This window comes from Nematolebias whitei, chromosome 16 (assembly GCF_014905685.2).
Source record: "Nematolebias whitei isolate Nwh7 chromosome 16, NemWhi1, whole genome shotgun sequence".
Lineage (NCBI taxonomy): Eukaryota > Metazoa > Chordata > Actinopteri > Cyprinodontiformes > Rivulidae > Nematolebias > Nematolebias whitei.
Window position 1 is genome coordinate 6,687,257 of NC_056513.1, and position 9,672 is coordinate 6,696,928.

At 41.8% G+C, this 9,672-nt stretch overlaps 1 protein-coding gene across 1 annotated transcript in view; it reads right to left on the reverse strand.

The window, feature by feature from the left end:
• Nucleotides 1–8,917, reverse strand: part of rasal3 (RAS protein activator like 3) — a 16,363-nt gene extending 7,446 nt beyond the window's left edge. The window contains exons 1-7 of the mRNA XM_037690455.1: nucleotides 8,875–8,917; nucleotides 6,964–7,028; nucleotides 6,796–6,875; nucleotides 4,512–4,641; nucleotides 3,400–3,498; nucleotides 2,629–3,303; nucleotides 714–858 (exon numbers count right to left, since the gene is read on the reverse strand). Coding sequence (XP_037546383.1) covers nucleotides 714–858; nucleotides 2,629–3,303; nucleotides 3,400–3,498; nucleotides 4,512–4,641; nucleotides 6,796–6,875; nucleotides 6,964–7,028; nucleotides 8,875–8,917 — 1,237 coding nt within the window. The remainder of the gene's footprint in view (nucleotides 1–713; nucleotides 859–2,628; nucleotides 3,304–3,399; nucleotides 3,499–4,511; nucleotides 4,642–6,795; nucleotides 6,876–6,963; nucleotides 7,029–8,874) is intronic.
• Between the last annotated feature and the right edge of the window lie 755 nt (nucleotides 8,918–9,672).

Below are 9,672 nucleotides of genomic sequence, written 5' to 3' on the forward strand. Positions count from 1 at the left end.
CCACAGTTTGAAGTTGTAGGACACAGAAATACAGATGGACACTAGAAGCTTGAGTTTAAAAAAACCCCACTAGATTTAGTTAACAAAACAAAAAAATGTCTGACGTAGCAGGAAAACCTACAAATAAACTAAAGTGACACAGGAGAACTGAATGTACTGTAGCATGAAGCACACAATACCAGACTGAAGGTAGAGTAACAACAGAGTGACTAAACAGAAAGGTCCAGATGAACAGAGTGCAGACACTTGGGCGAAATGACTACAGGGAACAGGTGTAAGAGGGTGGAGCAGAACCAGGAAGTGATGATCGACAATGCAACAGTATTGAAGATGGCGGGGAACACAGGGAGGCAAAGGACCGAAGTGAACACAGAAACTGAACATCGTACGATATAAACGTGACAATAAACCTCACAACAGAAAAATAAACACAGATTATGACAAAGTTCGTGCTCAGAGTACAAGTTAGCGATGACTCTCAGCTGACTCACCACGTTTTAGGTCAGAATGTGTAAAATAGATTGAGTTATTGTCAGTTTTGTGTTTTATAAGTTTGTTAGCAACCACGCTAAATCTAGTTTACTCCAAAAGTTGAGGAGTTGTAGAAGTACAGACAATAATTACTTTCTGTAAGTTTCATTAATTAAAATTTGTGTAATGGCGGGCGATTATTGATGTTACAAGAGGCCTCCTTCATCGTGAAGCTCCCTTACCGAGCGTGTCGATCAGGTACCTCTGGCCAACCAGCTTCATGTACTCGTCTATGGCTTTAGTGGCCAGTGTGTTCTCTCTGAAGATCAGCGCTTCCTTCTCTCCAAGTCGTTCCACCTCCGCACTGCCCAGATCAACCAGGAACTCCTGAAGAAATGCAGTTTAAAGCCGCAAATACACGATGAGCCAAAAAAACAGTGCACACTCTCGTAAAAGGCGGCGTGAACGCTGAGTGCTGGATGAGATGTGCTGAAGTTGGAAACTTAGTTTGTAAAGCAAAAAAAAAAAAAAAAACACAACAATAGCTAAAAACTAAGAGCAAAATAGCTAAAAATCCAAATGCTATCAAAAAGTAATGTAACCTGGGTAAAAGTAGCAAAAGAGGAGCTGAAAGACAAATGCAGCCAAAAATGAGCTAAAAGTAGAAAAATAGCTAGAAGCAGCAAAATATTAGCTAAAAATAGTAAAACACTAGCTTAAGAATAGCTAGAAATAAAGTGGTTGGATGAACGTTCCAAATGTCTAAAAGTATCAAAAGGGCAGGTAAAAGATAAAAGTAACAAACTTGCTAAAGGTCAAAAGCATCAGAGAGTTAGCTAAAAGGGGCAAAAAAGGCTAATTAAAAGCCAAAGGTAGCCAAAGGCTAACAAGTTTCAAGTAGCATAATGGTAGCAAACGATTGGATAAGAAGACAGAAATGGAGGAACTGTGCAGATTACAGCAGATTACAAAGAAAACAGGGGATTCTGGGTTCTGTCTTCTGTTTCCTCATGTTTCATCCTCGTGTTCAGCTCCTGTTACACCTGCGTCTAATCCTAATCACCACAGGTGTTTGTCTTTCTGCCCTTGTTAGTGTCTCTATTTATTCGGTGTCTTGTCCTTCCCTCATGGATTATCCTTCTTGGTGTCATGTTCTGTTCTGCTCCTCCCATGATCATCTCCCCGTATGTTAAGTTTTGCTGCCACGACAGCCCTTTTTGTTGTGCTTAATAAATATCTTTTTTTTTTTTTTTAAATAATCCTGGAGTTCCTGAGTTCTGTCTGCACTCTGGGTTCAACGTCACGATCAGACCATGACAAAAACTATTTTTTTTAAGGAACCGAGACATTCTTGATGTAATCCCTTTGGAAAATCTTTGTGAATAAAGTTGATCCTTTAGAAATGTCAGGTCCTCTGGATGAATAAAAAAAAAAGTCAATCATACATCGGGAAACTAAACAGCCACTGGCCAAAAGGATGGACCAGCACAGACGAGCAACACCCTCAGACCAGGACTCTGTGGTCTACACTCATCTCCAGGCCAGCAGTCACTCTTCCAGGGATCAAGATGTTCACATCCTGGACAGAGAGGAACGATGGTTTGAGAGAGGAGTAAAGGAGGCCATCTTTGAGAAAAGTACGTTCTCCGTGTCCAACTGTCCCCCTCTTGCAATGCTGTTATTGCTAGTATCACTCAGCCCTCTGTGAATAGCAAGAGGCCACCAGGACACTAATGATGTGTCGTTAGGTCGATGGTCTTCCTTTTGCATGTGAACCTCTAGTTTTGGATGTCACCAGCAAACTGGTTGATCCACTATGAGAAGGTGCTGCTCATAAGACTGAGTTTGTTGCAGCTCCTCAGACTGAAGAAGTCTTTTGGATAAAAGGCAAAACGTTTCAACAAATTTATTTATTTATTACTCGGTCCAGAGGACCTGACTTAACGTTCTTAGACCCTATAGAAAAGTACAAGAGTTACAAAAAACAAAAGAAGAATGTTTTTAGATGTATGAATGGCTTAAATAGCAGAAAGTATGCAGAAGAAGTTAGTTTGTAAAAGCATATTGAAAAAAAAAAAAATGCTGACTCAGCATTTACTCGTAAAATTTCCGTTTTCAAAGCAGCTTGTGTTTAAGTTATATTTATGCATTTCCAACCTTGGCTTTGCCGATACTCTGGAGGACGTGGACCAGAGCTCCTGCCAGCTCTTCCTTCTCTTTCACGCTCAGAAGCGGCTCCAAGTTTCTGCACATTTCAATGTAGTCTACCGTCACGTATTCTGCAAACTCCTTGTACTTCTCCATCGGCAGCACTTTCAGGTTCTGGAAGCGGGCCTTGATGCGGAGCGAGGCCTGTGGCCCCAGCAGCTCCTTGTTCCCCGCTGTGCCTGCAGCCTTGTATGGAGGGATCGGGTACCACTTCTCCTGGTAGGTCCTCCCTCGAACATCATCCAGGGGAATCTCCACGCTGCCCAGCGGGTGCAGGTTTGACTCCTCGCGGGAGTGGCGCTTCTTTTTGGAGTCTTCCTCTCGGAAAAGGTGCAGGCTGATTTGGGACACTGACGGCAGGTTGTCGAGCTCGAAGAATTCACCCCAGAACAGTTGACACCCTCCACCCACACCTCCACCGGCCCCTGGGCCTCCTGAAGAGCCGGCGGAGTTGTCCCCAGCCAGGCTGGAGCGGTTGGCCGGCTTTCCGACAGCGCGACTGCTGGTGCGGGCGAACAGGGTCCCGTCCAGGTGAACCTCGCAGTAATAACGCCGTTTGGGCGGCAGGTCCTTCGCCTCATTGACCCACAGGCTCAGGGAGTTCTCTGTCCGCTCAACATTATCCTGTGAACATTCATTCATCGGGTGTTTTAATCAATGCTGCCGTGCTGAGAAACCTTCGTTTTCATTTTAAACATAAACAAACAGTTTCAAGTTTACTTTATTGGGCTGGGCAGTTCGCCTCAGATCTTCAATCCAGCGGTCTCGTTCGGCAGCCGATGAGCAGCCAAAGCAGTGAGTGTTCTCCGAACTGATCACCTGTAAAACATTAAAACCAACAGGACTGTGTCAGACGTAAGACATCTGTTCTTGCTGACGTGGCTGTGAGATGTTCTTTTGCACATGGACATTTTATAATCAAAAAGGATTTGTAGTGAGAACTCCCTCTCACCGCAGCACACGCCACATACAAACAGAAACAGCAGCACAGTGATAGCCCGCTTGTTACAGTGGGTGTTTAGTTTCTGTTCATGTTGGAGGAGGAAGAGCAGATATTTCTTTTGTTAACTGAGAAGCTCTTGTGCAAATTTATCAAGAAGAGGCCGCTACCGTTTCCGACAGACGAAGCGGGAACGTGTCACTACGCTGTCCGGCTGAGGAGTACTCCCTTCCAGCCAGAGTGAAGAACCACCTGTGTCTCCTCCATGCACAAAACTTTTGCTGTCTCCTTCCACAGATTCTTTAACTATCTTTGTAAGTTTTGCTGGGACAACAACACTTAACAGCCCCGGCCGGCTGATCCTCAGCAGAGCAGTAGACATGAAATGAGAGCATTGTACTGCAGCCGTTTTTCAGCATAAACACGCCCACAACGTTCTGTTGTGCACAATGCTTGGTGCACACCCTGCAAGAAAATTGTTCAGCAGGGAGTCATGCACAGAACCAGTTTTTGGAAGAGGTGCAAGAACAAAAGGAAGCAATTTTCATTGTGCACCCACGTCAGCGAGAAATGGTTTGGGCAGTTCTGATGGAGTATAAATCCAGATTGACTCATTATTTGTTTTTTTTTATGATGGAAGAACCTGTGGTTTGTCACTCATCAAAGCAGAGGAAGAGTTGAAGAAATCTTGAAGCTTAAAGTGAGGTCTTCCAAGTTTTTACTTGTAATCTCAAGGCCTTCAACTAGCTAAAAGAACCCCAGAGTGTACATGCTTGAATTGAGTGCAAATTCCATCCATATCATTATTTCTGTTAATGCTTCCTTTGTTTGTCGTTTTTTTTATATTTCTAGAAGAGTAGATTTATTTCTAACGCCCCTTCAGGAGGTTTACCTCAAAGCAATACTTCTCCCCTAAAATGGAGCTGTGGACGGGTCTGATGACGGTGCTGGTGTCGGCGCTCAGATCCAAACTCCCAACGGCACCGACCGGGATCGACACAGACTCCCGAGAACCGAAGTGCCTGGAACTTTAACCACAACAGAAAGAAATAAAAAATTCAGACAGCAAAACTGTTAAATGTCAAATTATTTTTCTAAAGGCAACACTGCAATTACCATTTCAGTATAAAAGAAACGATCAGTATTGATTTTCAGCAGTAATAAACGGAATTAGCATGCTACACGCTAACATGGTGACTAGGCCTGTCACGATAACAAATTTTGCTGGGCGATTAATTGTCTCAGAAGTTATTGCGATAAACGATAATATTGTTTGAAATTTGACAATAATTAGTAATTATTGTCACTTTAAGAAGAAATGTTGGTTTATTTTTGTGTGTAGTACCTTTTTTTGGTCACTGGATGGCAGTATAAGACTGTTTGAACCAAAGGATGGATAGTGAGGGGACGAGCAGCGTGTCTCTTAAGAAAAATGGGAAGGAGGCCCCTTGACGTGACACGGGCTGTCTCTCGTCCCTGTTTTTCGGTTCTCAAAATGGCGGATGCTCGGTGTAGTTTGAGCTCGTTAGCATAGCATTTTTCACACAAAGCTTTTAATTAAAAAAAACAGTAAACAAGTTCTCAGCTTTTTTTTTGCAGAGGAAAAACAACTTTTTAGACAAAGGCACTGGTTTCAACCGAGAATTTTGGAGCTTTGACAAGACGGAGTATTTTTCCTGAGGTCGGCCTGTTAGCTTAGCTCATAGCTTAGCTTCTCAGCTTAGCTGCTTTTAATGATCCAAAAATGCGATTTCGGATGGTTAAAACAGATTTTAAAGAGAAAGGGAGGAGTCAGTGAAGAGCACCGGAGTAGAACCTTTTGTCATCCAATGTCCAGAGAGACATGAAGAAACGGTAAAGCCGATAAATGAAAATGAGGTCGATAATTTTAATTTATCATGCAATTAATTGATTTGTTGTTTATCGCGACAGGCCTAGTGGTGACAGTGATTACCAGTCAGAAGCTGTTACAACATCCTTTATAAAAAAAAAAGTTGAGATGTTGTGTAAAATTTAAACTATAAAAACAGAATCAACAATGTTTTGTTAATCTCATAAACCCATGCTTTATTCACAATTGCATCAAGTAAACACTTAAAAAAAAAAAAATCTGTTATTTGTTTAAATTATTTTTAGGAAAAAATAAGATCATTTTGAACTTGATGGCAGTAACGTTTCACATAAATGTTGGGAAAGGGACAAAAAACAGCCGTTAAAGTAAGTGGCTTGAATAAGAAACAGCTCAAGGAGCAATTTACGACCAAATAGGTTCAGTGGCAACATGTCAATAAGAGGACGGGGTATAAAAAGACGACGTCCATTTTAAGGAAGGTCATGCATATTTCAGCAAGACAATCATACTGCACCCATCTGGAGGATCAGCACCTCCAAACCTGAGGCCACGGTCCTCGCTGGGTTGGGACTGAGTGAAGTTCTGCCCCAAGTGGAGTTCCAGTATCCCAGGGTTTTGTTCACAAGTAAGGAAAGAATGGAGCGTGATGTTAAAGGGTTCATGCAGCTTCTGCAGTATTGTGGACTCCGTGCTGGTCCATTGTGGTGAAGAGGGAGCTGAGCTGCAACGAGAAGCTCTCTGTTTACCTGTCGGTCTACGTTCGTACCCTCATCTATGGTCGCACACTGGTTAGAGGCGATCAAAACGCGTTTTCTCTGCAGGGTAGCTGGACTCTATTAGAGATGGTGTGAGAAGTTCAGTTCAGGAGAGACTCGGAGTAGAGCTGCTGCTCCTCCACATCCAGAGGAGCCAGCTGAGATGGTTCGAACATCTGGGATGGACCCTGAACGCCTCTCTAGGGATTTTTTTTTTTTGACACACCCAAGAGGGGATTGAATGGAGATTCCTCCATCAGACCAGAATGAGACAACAAACCCAAACACCTGGTCTCCTCAGGTCCCAGATGTTCACAGACTGTTGCTAAGAGGGGATGTTATAGGAAACATGGACCTGGAACAACTTTAAATAGACGCATTGCTGCCATCAGATTCTGCATTATCTTTTTGTTTTTTGGTACAATTTTTACTATATTCAGTTGTGAATCAAATATTTTATGAGATTAGTAAATTATTGGATTCTGTTTTTATTTACATTTTACCCAACAGCTTCAGTTTTGACTGTTTTCAGTACGTATTGTCTTCTGCGACACATGATCGTGCGTCACCTGCTGAGTTTGTTCAGGCCCGGGTTCAGCTGGGTGGTGCTGTTCCTTTTGGCCTTGTCCAGGCGTCGCTTGATCAGCGCCTGAGGGGAAAGATGGCAGGCACGGACCACGAGTGTAATTATGTGTTTCATCGGGAGGAAATGAGTGTTATCTGTTCCCTGTGCTCACCCTCACACCGCCGTCCTGGTTCTTAGGGCGAGGCCCGCCTGGCTGGCCGTGGTCCGGGCTACATTCTGAGGAGTGAGGAGAAACATTTCACTTTATTCAAATGCAATAAAAATATATATATAATTATACAGTAAATCCTTCTGTTTAGAATTTATGAACAGCGTGTCTTTTAGTTTATTATTATTTGTTTCAAATAACTGAAATATTTTGTTTTTTTCCGCATTTTTGCTTGTGAAAAATGGAATATTCTAAGTTTAACTATAAGTTCCTGGAGAAACTTTGACGGGGACTGCCACGTTGCGGCCATTAAATTTTTTTTTTAATTTGACAGTACTATGCGTTGAGGTTCGCTCTCGGCTACCACTAGGCCTGTCACGATAAACAATAAATCAATTAATCACATGATAAATGAAAATTATCGACCTCGTTTTCTTTTATCGGCTTTACTTTCTACTGACGACACTGGATGACCAAAGTTCAACTCCGGTGCTCTTCACGGACCCCTCCCTTTCTCTTTTATCTTTAAAATCAATTTTAACGATCCAAAATCGTGTTTTTGGATCGTTAAAAGCAGCTAAACTGATTAACCAAGCTACGAGCTAAGCTAACAGGCCGACCTGGGGGTGGAAAAAACCTCCGTCTTGTCGAAGCTCCAACATTCACGGTTGAAACTCATGCCTTCGTCTAAAAAGTTGTTTTTCTCTGCAAAAATAAGCTGAGAACTTGTTTACTGATTTTTTTTTATTAAAAGCTTTGTGCGAAAAATGCTACGCTAAAGAGCTCAAACCACACCGAGCGTCTGCCATTTTGAGAACCAAAGAGAGACAGCCCATGTCACGTCAAGAGGCCTCCCTCCCATTTTTTTTAAAGAGACACGCTGCTCTCTCCCTCACTATCCATCCTTTGGTTCAAACAGTCTTATACTGCCATCCGGTGGTCAAAAAAGGTACTACACTCAAAAATTAGCCAACATTTCTTCTTAAATTTGACAATAATAATTATTGCCAAATTTCAAACAATATTATCGTTTATCAATAAGTTCTGAGACAATTAATCGCCCAGCAACATTTGTTATCATGACAGGCCTAGCTGCCACCATACCAGATTTAATCTTTTATAGCTTTTTTTTTTCTTTTCTTTTTAAGCTTTGGTGGCCATCTTGAATTTATTTTTTTTTAATCTGGATTGGGCATGTGTTTGGGAACATTCTCAGCTGTCACTACACTAAATTTCACTTCTTTATGTGTAAAAATAGTTGCGTTAAAGCCATTTAAATTTAGCTTTGGTGGCCATCTTGATTTTTAAAATTTGAATACTCTCAGCTTCCACCACACCAAATTTTAGCTTAATATCTCTGAAAATGGCTGATTTATAGATTGTTTCAATGAAAAAAATGTTGTCGTTGTTTGTAAATTTCATCGCCATGGTAACTTGAAATGCTAATTATGCTGAGCCAGTAATGTTATCAAATTTGTGGCGGTACACTTTGTGGTTGAAGTCGATAAAGGAGCAAGACCCTTTTCAGGTGGATGATAATAAGCGTCTGCCTTCAGGCACTCCCCAATAAACAAGAGAAGGGTTGTGATTGATCAGATTATCTCTCAGGAGTTTAAAGGTGCAGAGAAAACTTATTTGTTCATCTTTACTAAAGAAAACGGCTGCTAAAGCGGTGATGTTGTTAAGAAACTCACACAGGATGTGGTTTTTAGGTGGAAAGGTGTTGCTGCAGAAATCTAGCTTCAGTAAACGGGATCCTTTTTATTTAAACGCTTTTGAAAGCTGAAGAGAAAAAATCGCCTTTTCTTTTTTGCATTTCTAGAGTAATTTTCTTCTTATGTAATTAAAGTAAAAGACAAAAGCTGGAAGTATCGTGAGTTTAAAATATTGAGGTATTTTTTTCTTGTTGCTTACCTAAAGGTCCTCCACAAACAATCCAGCGTCTAAATCCCTTCATTTAGTCCAGAGTTGGTTTTCAGCCGTACTTCAGGAACTCGTTAACATTAGTTTTTTTTACACCTGAAGCTCCTGACAGAACTAAACCACCGAATCAGGACCGCTGTAACTCAAAGAGCAGCTTCTGAGCTTCTCTTGAAGATAATGTTAGAGCTGACATCACCCTCCCTGCCTTTCTCTCTTTCTGCAAGCTTCGATTGGACTGCAGCCACGATGTTATCGCCCCGACGACTCGTAGAGGAAGCAATTTGACAGTCATGATTAAACGTTTGGCCATTTCCTCTCGCTGAGAGCAGCGTCACGGTGCTGATGTCAGAGGAGGACGAGCTGGAGTTCCTGCGCTTCACTGAACTTCAGACATAAACTTACAAACTCCTGTCGTGAAAAAGTTGTGATGGTTTTGTAAAAACGTCTGCAACAACAGAATGTGAAATGTGCTGCAAATCTCATAAACCCATTTTTTTAACAAACCCATACAGCATTTAAAATTTTTTTTTTTTTTTTTTTACAGTGGAACAAAATAAAAACACCAGATGTTGTGGAAAATTTAAACAACTCGGAAATTTATGGCATCGCCACAACTTGAAAAAGTTCTTCCAAGTCAAGGTTTCCTTCTGTGAAACATCTCGTCTTTTAATAACAGTCTGTAAACATCCAGGACCTGAGGAGGCCAGTTGTTGGAGGTTCTGGAGGAACTGAAGAGACCAGATGTTGGAGGTTCTGAAGGACCTGAGGAGACCAGTTGTTGGAGGTTCT